This window comes from Paracoccidioides brasiliensis (assembly GCF_000150735.1).
Source record: "Paracoccidioides brasiliensis Pb18 unplaced genomic scaffold supercont2.10, whole genome shotgun sequence".
NCBI lineage: Eukaryota > Fungi > Ascomycota > Eurotiomycetes > Onygenales > Ajellomycetaceae > Paracoccidioides > Paracoccidioides brasiliensis.
Genome location: NW_011371367.1, coordinates 565646 through 582850, shown reverse-complemented (window position 1 = coordinate 582850; position 17205 = coordinate 565646). Strand labels below are relative to the sequence as shown.

The following is a 17205-nucleotide window of genomic DNA, read 5'->3' as shown; positions in this document are numbered from 1 at the left end:
GGTATCCCAGGAATTATTTGCATATTAGAAAACTTCCTCTATTCATCCTCGTCGTTTTTCATCTAGATCTTTTCTTCCTCGCTTGCCGTTATTATTACACCAAGATATGATTTCGGAAAGGAGCAGATTGTCATCCTTGTCAATAGTCATATCCTTCTTTTGGATACTGTTTGCTTCGACATTATGTGTTGCTGAATCAGACCCGTATGATCCCATCCCGGAGAAAGGCCCGCCTGGATGGAAGCGAGATAAAAATTGCAAACACAGCCCATCAAAGCGATCCTGCTGGGGTAAGGGCTTCGATATCAGCACAAATTTCGGTGTCAAGTGGCCAGACACTGGAAAAGTCGTGGAGGTTCAGCGCCCCATCAATTGTCAAATGCTGCATCGATTGATGGCTTACCCTTGGTGTCATTAGTATCATCTTGAAATAAGCAACACGACGATGGCCCCTGATGGTTTCGAAAGGCTAGTCTTGGCGGTCAATGGACAATTTCCTGGTCCAATTATTCGGGCGAGTATGTTCAACATCATCTGCTGGTAACAAGCGATATCTCTAACTATCCGCAGACTGGGGGGACACTCTTCGAATTCATGTGAAAAATAGCCTACAAAATAATGGGTGGGTAGTAATGCCTATTTAACAACTTTTGTTGACCTGACTGACATCAACTTTTACTTATCGTTGCCTGCTTCGTGCAGAACAAGCATACATTGGCACGGAATTCGGCAGAAGTATACAAGTCATCAAGATGGCACAAACGGGGTCACAGAATGTACGGACTGCCTATGACCACCATTTTTAAGTTCCACCGCAGGCTAACTTCCGATGCATAGGCCCTATCGCTCCCGGGGCTACAAAAACATACGAATTTAAATGTACCCAGTACGGAACATCGTGGTATCATAGCCATCATACTGTACAGTGAGTTTCCTGCCTCCTAAATTCAACTTGTAGAGTCACATTGTTTTACATCGGTTTGTGTAGGTACGGGGATGGTGTTTTGGGCCCAATCATAATTGACGGTCCAGCAACTGCCAATTACGATATCGACCTTGGAACAATGCCGATTCAAGATTGGTATTACCGAACGGCGTGGCAGAACGCACTCATTGGCATTCCTCCTATTGCTGAGAATGGCCTTATAAATGGGACAATGGTGAATGCAAAAGGCGGAGGTAGATACCACAAGAACACAATAAAGAAGGGGAAGTCATACCGGTTACGATTGATAAATACGTCGGTGGACAATTACTTCAAAGTCCATCTGGACAATCACACTTTCACGGTGATTTCAAGCGACTTTGTTCCAATCGTCCCCTACCAGGCGGACTGGTTGTTTATTGGAATTGGTATGTTCACGTAGATCGACTCAATAATTTCTCGCCTATCAACCCCATCCCTCTAACGAGACAACAGGCCAGCGCTACGATGTGATTATTCACGCTGATCAAGACATCGGCAATTACTGGTTTAGAGCCGAAGTTCAACAGGGATGTGGCATAAACGCAATGAACGGCAGGATTAGAAGTATTTTTAGATACGAAGGGGCTGACGAGCAAGCGCTGCCCACATCAATCGCCAGCAATTACACGCAAAGCTGTACTGACGAGCGAGGGCTTGTTCCATTCGTTCCGATCAGCGTCCCCTCTGCCCATTTCACCCAACACGTTAAAGATCTCAATGTGACCTTTGAGAGCGAATACAGTTCACCCGGGAATAACTTCGTCCACTGGAGAATAAATGGAATCCCGATTGAAACAGACTGGGAGTATCCTACACTTCAATATGTCCTTGACGGCAATACTAGCTACCCAAGGAAATTGAACCTTATTGAACTACCGGAACATAATGTGGTATGTGTGCCCCGCTTCATCCCCACATCCCCCGTTTTATCTTTCTTTCCCTTTCCAGTGTTAGTAAACTACTCTATCACTTTATAGCTAACGGCTTGATATGTAGTGGACGTACTGGATTATCCAGGCTGCTTTCGGGAGCATCGTCAACGTCCCACACCCCATCCATTTGCACGGGCACGACTTCTCTATTCTCGGCACTGGAGTTGGGGACTTTCCAGGACCTAACTCACTCAATTTCACCAATCCACCACGTCGGGATGTGGCCATGTTACCTGACCTCGGGTGGCTAGCTATTGCATTTCCAACAGACAACCCTGGTGCATGGTTGGCGCATTGTCATATTGTAAGCGGGGTCCTTTTCTTTTTTGCTGTTAATCCACGTTTTGTCCGATTCTTTGCACGAATTTTATCTTTACACAATCAACTATTTCTCGGGCGATCTAACGAAATTCCCGTAGGCCTGGCATGCCCACGAAGGTCTCGCCGTTCAATTCCTTGAACAAGGTTCAAATATTTTATCCGCGCTTAACATCCGTCCCGAGTGGGAAACTACCTGCAGACAATGGAGGGATTACATCTCAAACAGTGCGTTGTTTCAGCAAGACCGTTCCGGAGTTTAGGGCGGGGGGTGAGGGAAAGATAAAACAGAAAACATCATCATTGAAGGTTATCTTCAATAATATATCATATTTTTTTTGGTTCTTTTCTCTTGTTATAATATTACCTGCTGGCGCTAAATGGATTAGGGAGTGCCCATTTATGAAAAGGCAAGGTTTAACAGATAGAGGGTGTTTTCCCACACCCCTTGTTCGCTGTGGATTCGGTGGTCTGTCCCATGCTCGTTGGATTCGGTATTAATAATAAAAATGACACTATTAGGTACTCTGAGTGTATTATTTTCGACACGGACTATTTCCAATTAATCTGCGTTGTGCGATTACCTGTTCAGAACAAAACTCCGCCATATATCCTCTCACAGTGGCGGGCATTGATTCAATCTTCGTGATGAACCAACTGCAAGAATGTTGCTCTGCAATAAACGCAGAGACGCTCACTCCAACAACCGAGGATGAGTTATCTCCATCAAAGTGACACAAACGGTCCTGCATGATTAGTTACCCATAGCTATCTAGTCCACTCAATGAGTGTCCCATATTCTCAGGCCGATTTGGAACTGAGGGTAACTGAACCAGGGGTCTGTCTCAATCTCCCTTTGGCCCAAGCGATCTGATCTTCCAACGACGGAGTGCACAGTTTATTAATATTTAAGCTTCTCCTTGGCTTCAGTCCCAAGTACGGAGTAGTCCAGCCCAGTTCCCTCAGGCTGGATGGGAGTATGAGGGAACCTCGACCACAAATCGGTCCTCAGGTCCGTTTAATCATCTCTGTTCCAACAGGCCACACCGGAACTCCATGCAGTCAACAGAGTTCTTTTAGTTGTGCGTCTGCCACGGATATTGCTTTGCAGCTCATTGAAGTTTGGGAATCCACCATCTTCATGCATCACATAGTTATAGGGCTAGAGGGGAAAGCCGCATCTGCTGCTATCCGTGAAGCATGGAGTTCTGCAGCTCCAAAAGTCCAGAGCCAGCCGACGCGTCGGGTATCGATACTTTCACGATGTGCCTATGATATCATACATGATGCCAACTGAACTGGATTCTTTGTTTCATTGTATAAATCTCGTTTCCACGATATCCACATTGTCCATTAGAAAGGTTGGACAGGTACACGAAACGCTTGCCGAGAACGAGTGACACGAAAATATTCTGTTTCACAGAATACAATAACTACCCAGAGGGTTCACCAACAGTGTATACTAGCTAACCTAGGTACAAACTACCCAAGTAACTATATACCTACTCCCCAGAGGAATTAATGGGAGGCGTTGATAGTTATCCACTCATTTCTGGCTTCAAGATTATCTCTTGAAAGTTCCCGTTTCCCGTTTGTTTGTTTGCCCTTCACTCTCCTGCCCCCTTGTCCAGCTCGGTCAAATTTCAACCCTTGGATGGATTGGAGTCTTGAAATTCCTCCAAACCACTTCGACCGGTGAGATTATTATTCCGCCGCTTTGCCCTTCATGGATTAGTTAGTTAGTAGGTTCGGCCTTCTCCAGCCCTTTCGGCCGTGCTGCTATTGTACCATGATCGTCTGTATAGTCCAGAACCCGCGACGCCCAGCCACAGGGCTGTATCCGGAGTCGACTGTCGCCAACTCCCCGAGTTGCAAACCCAAATAACGGCATTGCAACTAAGCTGGCAGCCCAGGTGGATATAAACCCGTTGCATTCCCATTGGAAATGATGTTCGCTCCATCTAGCAGCGATAGTCCGCCTTCAGAGTCTCTATTTACCAAATGCCCCATTACAGTTCTTCTCCCTTGCTTGCTCGACCAGTTTCTCCAAGTACGCGAATACGCAAAGGGATCTTAATATCAATTCCAAACATCTTTCATCTTTCATCCCATTCTTAAAGACGCAATGTCTTCGATAGATCTTGCATTCTTCGGTGCAACGGGCGGCTGTGCCAATGCCTGTTTAACTTACGCTCTGAAGAACAGATACAAAGCCAGCGCCCTTGCTCGAAACCCGTCAAAACTGCAAACCCTTCTCCTCTCTCAAGGGCTCGACCAAGCAACCATTGATTCCAACTTAACAATCATCCAAGGAGACGCAGGAGACGTCAAAACCATCAAACGCACTCTCTCCCCAGAGAGTAACAACGGCAGGGTTGTCTCAACGATAATAAGCGGGCTGGGTGCAACTCCCAAACTCCAAGCCTCACTCACAAAACCCCTCACAATTGACCAGCCAAACATCTGCGAATCAGCAACAAAGTCCATACTATCCTCCCTAGCAGCCCTCCAGCCATCCACTGCTACTGAGCAGCAGCCAAAGCCCATTCTAGTGATCGTCTCTTCCACGGGCATTTCATCCGGGCCAAATGATGTGGCCTTCATGCTCCGCCCACTCTACCACCTCCTCGCTGTTCCACACGAGGACAAGAAGAAGATGGAACAGCTCGTCTTTGGAGGGCCCGATTCCCCCTCCGGACGACTTCTGAGAGGTGCTGTTTCCGTGCGCCCGACCTTGTTAGGTGGTGATCATTCCATCAGCAGTGGGAAGGGGTGGAAGACTCTGAAGGTCGGGACGGAGAAGGAGCCTGCAGTTGGACTTGGGATTCAGCGGGCAGATGTCGGGGAATGGATTTTTGAAGAAATTATTAAAGGGGGTGGGGAGAAGTGGTTGAATGAGAAGGTGACGTTGACGAGTTAAGCATGTTTGACTCTGCTGCGTTTGTTTCAGCGTTTGTGCATTTGTTTTTATGACTTAGGGATTCTTCCGTTACGACCCCTGAATTATTTTGTCTTTTTTACTCTTTTGTTACAAATTGTATATGACACATGATACCTGACTGCTTGACTTTGTTCTATGTTTTCCCTTTGCATGTTTATATTTTCCTAGTTTGTGTTTATTCTATGTTTTCTTGTTTTTGGTAAAACCGTGGGGAATTTCACCCACTAGCTATCAGAAATATCGAAATTAACGAACTCTCCTGTTTGGTATTTTATTTTATTTATTTATTTTTTCTTGTTATTTGGATCCTGGGTCTCTAGAACTCTTCCGTCCCGTTCCCACGGACCTCCGGGCCGAACCCTATAACTAGGTCTCTTCGATCCACCCGTTCCAAAGGTTGGCCTGTCATAACTACTCCTAATTGACACCTCAAACCCTGCCAGAAGAGTTTATCAAGTATCGACTAAGAATAGCATAAACGGATGCTGAATGCAAATCAACGTTCCCTCCAAGCCCATTAATAACCCCTTCACAGATTTCAATTGGTGGCCTCTTAGCCATTCTGTCAGAAACAATATTTTCCAAGCTCTAGCATTAAAAAATTTAAAAAAAAAGGGGTAGAAAATTTATAACTCATTCAAAGAATGGAAAAAACAAGGAAGCGTTATTCACATATTGAGAGATGACGTCGAACGCTCTACTATTTATAACATTCCTTATGTATATATGTATGCCTACATTGGAGTAGAAATATGTGAAAATACAGAGGTGCTCCTCTACCTTCGACAAGGACAATAGGTATATAGAGTGGAGGACAAACCAGAAGCGGTTGCCACAGGAGCGGATAGGCTGAATCCATAACCCCTTTCTACTTATTCATCGTTCGTCTGTACATAAACGCTCCCTAACATGCCTGGTTTCTTGAGCAGATGGTCATGTGTGGATATAAAAGAGGGACGCCGTAATATAAACTATCCAGCAGATGAAAAAAAGCATAATGCCGATAAGGATAATGAGTGGAAGTAGTCACCAACCAGCCCGCGGCCGGACAAAGTGAGACCTTCAATGGAAGCTCTTATCCTTCCGCTGGTATCTGCATCAGGTCGAAAGGTTGGTGAATTGAAGTGAAAATGAGAAAATACAAAAAATATGGGAGCAGGCGAAGTTATTAAAGACATTTAAGGAAGCAGGTAACGTTCTGCACCGCCGGAGCTTAGAAATTGACAACACGACCAGTTCTACAACATGTCCACTCATAAAATATATAGCGATCTAAAAGCAACAAGCGAAAAGAAAAAGAAAAAAAAATTGGGGAATATAAATGCGCACGGGATGGAGGAGCAAAAAAAAAAAAAGGCAAAAAAGTTAATGCGGAGTCTAGTTGGGATATCCACCCTCATACAACAAATTGAAAAACACAAGAATAGAAACAATTACAACGCCAAATAGATATAATAATGATAACCATCACACGTGCGCAGGGGTGAAAAGAAGTTTTAAAAAATCAAGTACGCCATCAATGCCAGCTGTTCATTTAGAAAGCATGATAAAAGGAGGGTGAAAGTTCCAAAAACTAGCTTCCTATGGGAGTTTTTTGACGTGACCGTCCACTTTGGGGGGTTCGTCATCACCAAAACCCGAACCCTCGAGCGCTTGGTTTAGATTTCGAAGCGAAAACCCGCTGTTGCTGAAATGTACGCCAACTAGCCACGCAGTGACTATATTCGCAATATGGTGGAGGAGGTACGCATATGTCACGCCGTAGAGCGCCGCATATGCGGCGAGGATAAGGAATAGGATAGATGTGATAAGCCGTAGTCTATAGGGGAAAGAAGATGTTGAGTTTAGCGTTGGGAAAAAGCTTTGAATGAGAGAGCACCCCAATGCCAGGGGGCACAATCTAAGAAAAACGTACCTTGACGTTATTCTCGGTATCATATTCCCATTTGTAAGGGTCTCCACAAGAAGCATAAATGGCATTATAGATAAGACATTATGATGAGAAGGGAATGGCGTCCACCAGTGGACAGCAAGGTTATGAACCCAAACTGCGAACACGAGGACATGAACAGGAAGTATCCACAACATGAGAATGAAGATTGAATGGACATAGTTATAGAAACTATAATGCGAGGTCGATTTCTGCTCCCATTTATCAAAATCAGCTAATCACGAGCTGCAGATGTAATAAAGGGCACATGAGACTAATTCATGACTTACCGTCTCATTTGCAAACTGGGATGTCTGTACGCAGGTCGCTAGCTGTACAATGCACGCTACTATATACGCGAACTGATATGGAATAATTGTTGCAACGAAACATAATAAAACGGCGGTGTTAATAATCCTTTGTCTCGGGGAGAGCGAAGGGTATATCGCAGTGGGTCTAACATGAGTCAGTAATACGTCTTCTCCATGCCCAAATATGAGTTTATTTACCTTGGGTCATCGTGTTTTATGTATCCCCGACGTGTGGTCAAAACTCTACGGATTGTAGAGAGCGCATAAATCACAACCATAACAACATAATTTACCACAACACAAAATCCGATGCTAATGATGCCAAATAGCGGAATCAAAAACCAGAAAAAGATATCTTGAGAGCCCAAAAGTAAATCGTTTCTCGTGAAGTCTATGACGGATTCAGTGGCATTCGATCGCCAATCATATAAGTCCTTCTTATTGTCTACCCTCGAGCTCGATGTTGCTAGAGACGTTGCAACGAACGACAGCACAAGGAATACGATTGGTAATGAGAATCGAAGACAAAGGTCTAGGGCTTCTGAGAAGGGAATAAAAACGCCTAATAAAGTTAGAATTTGAATTAAAACTGTTTGAAATGACTGTGAACAAACCTGTTGTGTCATATATCTGGAACTGCTTTTCGAGAACGAGCGCAATCACCAGGAGCGGGAGGGCAGCAAATACCGTGCGGTACCGCATGGTGAGCTTCCCCATACTACCAAGGAAATCTACATGCAACGAAAGTTCCATTGAGGTGTGGCAGCTTGGGTCAGACCACAGCTGGAACGAAACTCCGCAGACAGAATTCCCTTCCAGGAGATGCGGAGGCATGTATGGAGCAACCCCATGCAAATTGATATCAGCTTCCTTGACATTGACAAAATATTTCGATTCGTAAGGTTCCGAGATATACTGTCGCAGTAGAGGTGTGAAAAGTTCTGCACTCTCGCCACAAGGTTGTTTGCCGACCCTCAGCTTATAAGCTAAGAGGCTTGAGTGCAGCGCAGGTATTTTCACCTCAGTAAGCATGGGTCTTTCTGCGGGAAGTCGAATATTTAGTCCGGCACCCAGCAGGCGACCGAGACCGACCCTTGTTTGGATGACAGCATCAGAACTGTCAGAAAATTCTGCAACAACCCAACCAGAAGAAGGCATGGTAGCCTTGTCAACAACTGCTACAAATTGGTGCTCCACAAGGTCCTGCAAATCGTACTGTAAATATGAAAACGGAGGAGTATCATCGAAGGCGAACTTCGATGAGCGTGTCGATGCAGGGAGATTGATTATGTCTTCAACAGCACCTTTGCAAGCCAGCCGAGTAGATCCTGAGCTACCACCGGAAAGATCCATGTTTAAGGAGAGTAGGGAAACCGAATGTCCAGCTTGTAAAGGAAACACGCTACAAAACAGCACTTCCAGTTTCCCATTGCCGCCAGGAGCATCGATGATTTGATCAGTTAGAAGGGTAAACTTTTTTCCGGGAGCGCCTTGGGGAGGAACTGGAAGAAGATGAGCTTCTGGTGCTTTACGTTTACCGAAATTGCGCAAAACAAGTCGCTGCCCTTGAGAAAGAATCGAATTCGTATTATCTTCCAAAGTCAAGAGAGTGGTCGGATCTGGAGGGAAAGTAAGCATGAGAACATTCATGTACCATAAATTCACAGAAAACTAACCTTTCTGTGGTAAAGCCCTTTCGGCAATGGTTTCCATTCCGGTGAGATACCACTTCTTAAACACGCTCATTCTTTCGGCTCTTTGTTTGGTTTGGGATGAGCGTCTAACATCCACAATATCAAAGAGTGAGCGAATGATCACCTGGCGGAACGAGTCACACCAAGCAATCGAAAGATGATCCATCCCTGTCCAAACATTCGGGATAGTCGATGTGAATACGGTAAATCCGTGGGTTGCTGGAACCAGAGATGACAGGCTTGTATAGTCGGAGGGAACAATTGAATCCCCACCACCTCCAGCGATAGAGATGAGAGTTACATGCCACAGTGGATTATTGTTTGCCCATTTCTGAGAATATGCTTCACGCCAATAGCCATTTATCTGCTTGTAGGTGCGAACTACATCTGCGTCGAACGATACCGGAGGTCGCGCATGGGGGGTCGACATTGTGATGATTGTGTTTACCGAATTCGCCTGGTAATTCGACATTGTAAGTACCGTACGAGCCACTATTCCACCCATTGAATGGCCAATGAGGATCACAGAGCTAGGGTCCGGGAGGTTTTGGTCTCTTCCAGGGCGTTTGGGGTCGTGATAAAGAGAGAGTATATAGGCTAGGGCTTCGTTCACGTATTCAGCCTGATCAAGTAACGTTTGTCCATGAAAAGCCGCCATATCCTCGTTGAAATCCGCCATAAAGAAATCCAAGCTTCGGGTTCCCGCATTTAATTTTTCCTGGTCATGCTTTATCACATCTCGGAAATATAAAGAGGCTTCCGAAGCTAGAGACCGCCCTTGTCTGTAGCTACCAGCGTTTCCGGGTAGGAATAATACTGGCACACCCCTAAGCTACGCCAGTCGTTAGCATTGATTGATTTCCAAAGTATCTCGGTTCAGGATTGCTAAAACTAATATCTCCATACCCCAATATCCTGTTCAGTGTACTCATCGACGGTGCGCTCCCGATAAAGGTAGAGACCGTATTTGCTTGCAAAACGAGTATGTTCAGTATCGAATCCAATAAGCTTAATATACGTCGGCATCATTCGCGGTGTCTTGCACCCTTGCGGGTCAATCTGGCGGGTCATGTAGGAGTGGACAATCCCAAAAAAGGCGACAGCGCTGAGAACTGTTAACGACAACATCAAAAGAGAACATGACCACGGACTTCGCATCCGGAATCGCCTGATCCTTTGTTCCTCCATCGAGTTGTCTGTAGTTGACGAAAAGATTTGGGATTCAAATGGCATGGTGATTTTTTCTGGAGTCGTGCGGCTCGAGTGAGTCGTTTTGGTGGTCCCGGCCCTGGGTCCAGGAAGTTCAGAAGTGTTCAGCTGCAACGGACTGGATTCCTCTTCGCCGCATAAACTTCGCTGATTTATCTGAGGGCCAAGGATGTCAGAGGTATCATCAATAGGAGGTCCATTTCTTGTCGCGAACCCAGCATCAATCATCTTAGGTTGGTGGTGGGACTTGGGTGAGCCGGAGAGGCGCCTCTGCATTTGAAGGACGCGCACTCATCCGCGACTCAATCAAAACAGAGCACAGGCCCACGGAATTGGCAGAAAGACAGCTAAACTAGAGAGAGAGAAAAGGGGGGGGGAGGAGAGTGGCGCGGAGGGGAGGAGAAGCGAGAAAAGGGGTCAGACGGTCGAGATGGATGAGAACTAATTACGGCGGAAGTGTTAGACATTTGGTAATCCGCGCACGGACCATATCGAGTCCCTCCGCTTCTGAGCGGCGTAACCAGCAATATATATATATATGTAGTTATATAGTTTTCAATATACTTTCAATTTTCTCGTCCTTCACTATTATGGCCTGGTTTTCTTGTATTTGCAGCAGAATTCCTGCCTCCGTGAATGTAACATTTGAGTCCTGTAAGGCGCAGTACCTTTGTTCCCAACTCATAGATGGGCCTGGAAGATCCGGAAAAGTAAAAATAAACTATTATATGCCTGTTTAATCTAACAATACATATCATACATGGGGTATCAGCACACAATATATATACGATAAAGATAACGCCAGTCAGAGAACCCGTCTAATTGAGCGGACCAACTTTTACTTCTTCTCTGCTCTTCAACTCTTCCAGTCTGGATTCCTTCGATTGTTCTCGACTCAACCGACGTTTAGCGGCCATGATCTTCTTGAACTGTCCCTTTGCCCCATGTTTGACCTTGGTGATCATATCGGCCGCGTCTCCTTTGGTGATTTCCCCAAATTCAATCTGACTATCGATGGGAAGATGCTTGTTGAGAAAGGCAATCTGGGCATGGCTGGCATTCTTCCTTCTCCACGGCTGCCATAACGCTACAAAAACAGGGAGAAAAATCCGACTAGCTAGGGTATCAGCCGCGTGGACCGCATGCGCCAGTTCAAGTGACGACGCGATTTCTCGAGGCCGACTGAAAGGACTTTTCGATGAGGCAGTCTGGGGCAGGGCTCTGACATGAGATACCGAATACAAGCCTTTGTCGTCCTTGATAATTATGATTCTTCCAGAGGGAGCGTTTAGAACGTATCGATCAGGACTAACCGAGACCCAAGCATTCTTGCTTATCGAGCGAATACGCTTTTCGCCCGAAGTATCCTGGAGTAAATCATGCACAGAGTCATAATGAGTAAAATCAACGGTTATTTTATCTGATGAAATCCCAAAAGACTTCGGTTTAGAATTCATGCCACCATCCTCGCGGTCTTTGAGTTTGTCGAGGTCTTCCATCTTGGTCTCGTTAAGTCCCTCATCTGGGTGAAGACCAAACAAGGTAGGTGTCGTTGTAACACCGGTATTGAGAGATGCAACCATGTCAATTATATGACAGTTCTCTTTTCCTGGGTGTAGCCTCAAACCCCTCCCAATCATTTGAATCAAAAGATTTTTGGATCTTGTCGGCCGAGCAAGAAGGACGCAGTCAATATTAGGGATATCTGTTCCCTCCGTAAACAGACCACAGTTTACTAAAACCGGATATTCTTGGTTCCGAAAAGCTTCCAGTTCTTCAGTCCTCAAATTCTTCCGGGTTTGACTGGTAATATATCTTGCATCAACACCAAATCTGCGAAATGTATCCGTAAGGCACTTAACATGGTCAATGTCCACTCCAAAAACAAGAGTAGATTTCCTATCACTCGCCCTGGAGAGCCAGGCTCGGACGGTAATATCATTTACTACGGCAGTATTAACTGCGGCTGAAAGTTGGCCTGTCTGAAAATCCCCATTGGGCGCATCAGCAACATTCGATAGGTCCGCTCTGGAATTCACTGTAGTGAAGACAGCATCCGCAAGCCACCTTTCCCCAATCATGTCGATGTAATCTTTATGATATACGATATGGTCAATTGCAGTCCCTAGTTTGAGGCCATCAAACCGGGAGAAGGTTGCAGACACGCCGACAAGCGCCGGAGAACCTTCGGACACTTCATCGAGTCCAAAATATTCAAGCACCTCCCTGTACGACGGGGCCACTATGTGGTGCGCTTCATCCACCAAGATAAGCTTATATCTTTCAGGGTCAAACTTTTCAATACGCCCCTTTGAAAGGAGGCTTCGGATAGAGGCAATTGTTATTTCCGCCGTGCCTGTTGCACGGCAGTTTCCCATTTCAATCTCAATAGTCTTCTCTGGATATGCCCGCATGCAATGCTTTGCTGCCTGCTCGACCAGTTCTTTTCGATGGACTATGATAAGCGTTTGCTTCGCGATGATATCGCGTGGTGGAATGCGATCAATCAGCTGGGTAAAAATAACCTGCGGGCAGCTCCGGTTAGCAATGAGCTAAAGGATATGTGAAGTGGTCTCTCACTGTCTTCCCACTGCCCGTTGCCAGCGAAACACCTAGTCTCTTGTGGCCCTTCTTTAAATACGAGAGGACAGATTGAATGCATTCCTCTTGGTAGCTGCGAAGACGAAAATCGGAGGTTGGTAAGTTTGAGCTGCATGACTGGTTATTGGAGGCGGCAGCAGAGACGGAGGTAAGATGTCGACGGCGAAGAAGATAATTCCCATAGGCAGTTGCACACTTGAATTCACATATGCATCTCGTCAACCAGCGCATCTTCCACGAGTTTCAATATATCCAAATAGATGTCGTTCGTTCGGGTTGGAATTCAACGTCGTTTTTCTCCAGAGTTATTTACCAATGCAAACACTGCAAACATTGCAAACATCTAACTAACTGTAAGTTTCTCAAAATCACAACTCTCAAAAATCCCCATATCCACCCGCAGAAGTTTTTCGTTCGCTCAATGACTGGACGATTATTGCATTTTATATCTTAGTTTAGGGTGTCATGTTGTCGCTATTAGCATTTTGTTTAGGGCATGTTATCCAACGGTGGTGTTTTCCACTGGTAACTATTCTCAACGATGGGCAGTTCAACCAGTGTCTACGACCTGGACGAAGAAAATGACTCGTCCGATAATGACTACTTTGAGCATGAGGTTTCTCCCACTGGATTTACTGCATCGTCGCCTCCACTACAGAAACCTAATCTTGCGTCCAGCCCGGGGTTGAAAAGTCCCCCCAAAACTCATTCGAATCGTTCTTCGACCAAACGCTTACAGTCGCGGGCAAACGGCTTTCAAGCTGTTAGGAAGCTCCATACGGAAAAGTATGCCAAGCTCTTCAATAAGGTTGTAAACGGCACGTTTGATGGAAGCGCAGAAGCGAATAAGCCAGTATGTGCCCCATCACAAATCGGGGTGGTTACCTGGAGCTCCCAAGAAAAGGAGACATTATTCAACGCCCTTGAAAAGAAGGGCAAAAATGGAATACGGGAAATAGCTTCACATTTTGAATCAAAAACTGTCATGGAAACACAGGCTTATCTCGAGACCTTACATGAAGCTCTAGAGCGTCAACAACTCATGGAACGTTTTAGCAAGAACCATATTCTCTCAGATGTGCCCGCTGCGGCAGAAATTAGCGAGGAGTGCTGCCAGGCTTTGGAAGAAAATGCACTGGCATTGTCTCGACTCGACGAGAAAGGTGAAAATACTGTCGGGAGGCAGAAATACGGGGATATGTGGCTTGTTGACCGCCATGTCGCAGCGCTGGTTGAGGATCGATTAGATGCGGCAAGGGACGGATCAGGCGATGATGTTGATGATGTTGCTAACACCCTACACCCACCACCAAGCATACTTGCCACCGCACATCTGCTCAATGTGGGGAACTGGATTCTGCTTTCAGAACGAATATTCATGAATTCTGGTAAAAGTCAAATCGAGGATAATTGGTACAATCTCAGAGTGGACAAAGAAACCCCATCCTTGACTTGCGAAGCATTTGCCGACTTCTATGCTCTAGCTATCAGTATCACACGCCGCTTGATACAATCTTCCATCTTTTTTTCAATGTCACGCATACGGGCCCTCGAACGTGGTGGTTACCAACGCGGAAAGCTGGTGAGACGGGCGGATGTAGGAGCAGCATTGGACGTGTTGAAAATGAGCCACAATTCCCGACAATTTTGGATGGGTGCGGCACGACGTCATAATTTGAACGTTGAGGACATACGGCATCGCAAAGGTTTTAAGCCGACTCCCCTTACCTATGACGAGGTTGAGGAAGAACTATACCTTGAAGACCCGAGATCAAGGACATCCCGTAGCAGCAGCGTTGCCCAATCAGTGGCTGTTTCCGAAAACAACTCTATCTCAGATGCTGGTGGGCTTCCTGATGATGCTTCCTCCGCGTCCGCAGCATCAACCCACCATTCATCAAACATTTCCACATCCGATGATGAAGAGCATCTATCTGATCCGGAAGAAATGCACGCTGCAGCCTTGGATAGAGAATACAGTCGTGGTGAAGAACTCCGACTCTGGAGGGAAATCAGCCTGTCTCCCCCACGATCCCTCTTCCCTGAGCATGAAGATCCTGATATAGGTATGGAGAAAGACACCAAATCAACTCCTCCCAGACCATCCGGGAATCGGAAAAGGAAACAAGACCTGATAGACTGGCGAGATCGTGTTTTGTATCGGAGCGAATGGGAAGAATACGGTCCGGACATAGCCTTTGTTGATGATGAATTGTCCGAGAATCGAAAAAAGAAGCGGAGGATTGGATAGCGGATATTTTAATGAACTTGGTATTTGGCTTGGTTTTCTTTGGCTGTTCAAATGCAAGATTTGTGGTTTGTCATCTGTATAAACAGTCGAAATCCAGGAGTAATACAGGTATCTATCATCGCACTAATAACCTGGGAAACGGAGACTGATATAATTAATTGTCTTCCCTTGAAAAAAAAAATATGTATATTACGAAATTATTAATATTACATTAATATTTTACCTCAACTATTTATTTCAATTCCCTTTTCTGCTTTTTCGATATCAACCGCCATCTGATAAGCCTTCTTCAGAGTAGTAAGCTCACTCTTGACCTCAGTAAGCCGACTCCTGGTCCCAGCCTTAGCGATTCCATGGATCCAGTTGTCGACAAAGGCATCGAGCACAAGTGAATTCTGCCGCCACCACAAAACTCCATCTTTTACCACATGGTCCAGGATATGCATGGTCCCCATTACCTTCAACCCAGTCTGATAATAATCTGCAAGAGTCTCTTGCTTCCTCTGTGAAAGCCTCAGTCCTCCAGGGTACAATCCGGTGAACCGTTGCGGAAATTGTTTCCTAAAAGCTTCCAGGAATGTTTTCTTGCTGTCCACAGTAGGGTTCTCGAGGAGCTCGGCAATCGCTGGATTCTGCTGTACCCATTCTTCAGCTTGTCCGATAAGAAGGATATTAATTGCTGGGAGGAGAATCTCCGGTGAGACTTCTCCATCCACCTTATATCGTCTCAGTGCCCATTCCAGCATGGGAAGCCAGTGGTTTACGAACTGTCCATTCTCCCCTGAAAATTTTCCACAGTATGAGAAGTCTAGCTCCGTCATCTTGAAATTGGTATCGTCAACCCTTTCAATATTGTTGTTTTGAGTGTGTCGCTGAGGTTTTTCGGAGGTTGCTTGCAGGCGTCCTTTCGCTCGTGCTCACCAAAGATGGGTGAGCCTGTAGTTAAGGGAAATATTTTCTTTAGATTGACTTGTCTGTGCGATCGATGATTCTCCAAATTCTTGAAATAGTCGCGGTATGCTTTTTTCTTTCATATTCCATTCACTGAAAGGAGTTTCTGATTCGCAGTTTTACTGCAGTGGCTGAAATATACGGAGAATGAGGTGGGTGAATTTATAAGCGTTTTATGATCGGTATGTTGTCATAGATTCGCCACGGCTTTATGATTAGGTTGTGAAGATAACCATATAATTAACTTCCAGAGGATAACATACAGTGACGTTATGTAGGATACTAATTGCTCTAAACATGCCTTCTTGGGCCAGGATATCCCTAGATTTCTTTTCGTCTTAAGAATCTAGAATCCTCTCAGTCCTTCGAAAAGAATCTTAACCGTAACATGGGGGCTCGGCGTCTTTCTCTATCTCGTCGCTAGTGAGGAGAACAGGCTGGTAACGTTGATGAAATATTTAGTTAGCTGTCCTTTTGCTGCAGGAGATCTGTCCCTGTCCCGCTGAAGGCGTCAATCTCTAACACGAAGTTCAAATATCGAACGATAGGTAGCATTGAGATCTACCCATTACCCGCCAACAAGGAGACAAGCATGGTAGATAGGCGTAAAAATGCCGAAGAACACCACCTTTATTTCTAATATTACAAATACAATAGAGAAGACAATCTGGGAACTGAAGAACATAAAGGAAAGCTGGGATAGGTCAGAAAGGACCAGATCCTAATCTTCCAGCTGGGCAAAGAAAAAAGGATGGAAAACATTTACATTAACGAAATTCGATTGTGGAAGCAAATTGTACACCATACACCTATAGGAAAAAGGGTTAAGGAAATCGATATCACCTTTCAGTAGAAAAAAAAACCCCGAGTAACCTCTCACGTACGAACTAGGCATTTTTGAGCATAATTTAGGGAGCAAATGGGTTGTAAATTAAGTTTACTGTCGACATTCTGCCAGATCCATAAGGCAGAACAGGCGAAAGATCATCGAAAAGGAAAGGTGGAAATGGAACAAAAACAAACTCCACCCGCTGTAGAGCGCCCCACCAAAGTGTATAACTGAAAGCATAAAACATAAGAAACCTATCCAAGATACGTTG

The 17205-nt window shown here is 45.4% G+C and overlaps 7 protein-coding genes across 7 annotated transcripts; 4 read left to right on the top strand and 3 right to left on the bottom strand.

The window, feature by feature from the left end:
* Positions 1-206: 206 nt before the first annotated feature.
* Positions 207-2480, top strand: PADG_07092 (uncharacterized protein; the record flags this gene model as incomplete). Its single annotated transcript, XM_010764108.1, has 9 exons — positions 207-290; positions 419-518; positions 571-622; positions 703-776; positions 838-925; positions 989-1353; positions 1421-1857; positions 1964-2203; positions 2319-2480. The coding sequence occupies 9 exons, from the start codon at positions 207-209 to the stop codon at positions 2478-2480; spliced, it is 1602 nt and encodes a 533-aa protein (XP_010762410.1).
* A 521-nt stretch (positions 2481-3001) lies between these two features.
* On the top strand, positions 3002-3514 carry PADG_07091 (uncharacterized protein; the record flags this gene model as incomplete). The annotated part of the gene is made up of 2 exons (XM_010764107.1): positions 3002-3055; positions 3131-3514. 2 exons carry the CDS (start codon positions 3002-3004, stop codon positions 3512-3514), a joined length of 438 nt encoding a protein of 145 aa, XP_010762409.1.
* Positions 3515-4342: 828 nt separating this feature from the next.
* PADG_07090 (uncharacterized protein) lies at positions 4343-5137 on the top strand (the record flags this gene model as incomplete). The annotated part of the gene is made up of 1 exon (XM_010764243.1): positions 4343-5137. One exon carries the CDS (start codon positions 4343-4345, stop codon positions 5135-5137), a length of 795 nt encoding a protein of 264 aa, XP_010762545.1.
* Positions 5138-6739: 1602 nt separating this feature from the next.
* On the bottom strand, positions 6740-10578 carry PADG_07089 (GPI inositol-deacylase; the record flags this gene model as incomplete). The annotated part of the gene is made up of 7 exons (XM_010764242.1): positions 6740-6977; positions 7074-7300; positions 7379-7544; positions 7598-7961; positions 8014-9018; positions 9076-9925; positions 10000-10578. 7 exons carry the CDS (start codon positions 10576-10578, stop codon positions 6740-6742), a joined length of 3429 nt encoding a protein of 1142 aa, XP_010762544.1.
* A 542-nt stretch (positions 10579-11120) lies between these two features.
* PADG_07088 (double-stranded DNA-dependent ATPase) lies at positions 11121-13134 on the bottom strand (the record flags this gene model as incomplete). Its single annotated transcript, XM_010764106.1, has 2 exons — positions 11121-12827; positions 12883-13134. 2 exons carry the CDS (start codon positions 13132-13134, stop codon positions 11121-11123), a joined length of 1959 nt encoding a protein of 652 aa, XP_010762408.1.
* Positions 13135-13444: 310 nt separating this feature from the next.
* On the top strand, positions 13445-15154 carry PADG_07087 (uncharacterized protein; the record flags this gene model as incomplete). The annotated part of the gene is made up of 1 exon (XM_010764241.1): positions 13445-15154. The coding sequence occupies one exon, from the start codon at positions 13445-13447 to the stop codon at positions 15152-15154; it is 1710 nt and encodes a 569-aa protein (XP_010762543.1).
* Positions 15155-15378: 224 nt separating this feature from the next.
* Positions 15379-15975, bottom strand: PADG_07086 (uncharacterized protein; the record flags this gene model as incomplete). The annotated part of the gene is made up of 1 exon (XM_010764240.1): positions 15379-15975. One exon carries the CDS (start codon positions 15973-15975, stop codon positions 15379-15381), a length of 597 nt encoding a protein of 198 aa, XP_010762542.1.
* Positions 15976-17205: the final 1230 nt, after the last annotated feature.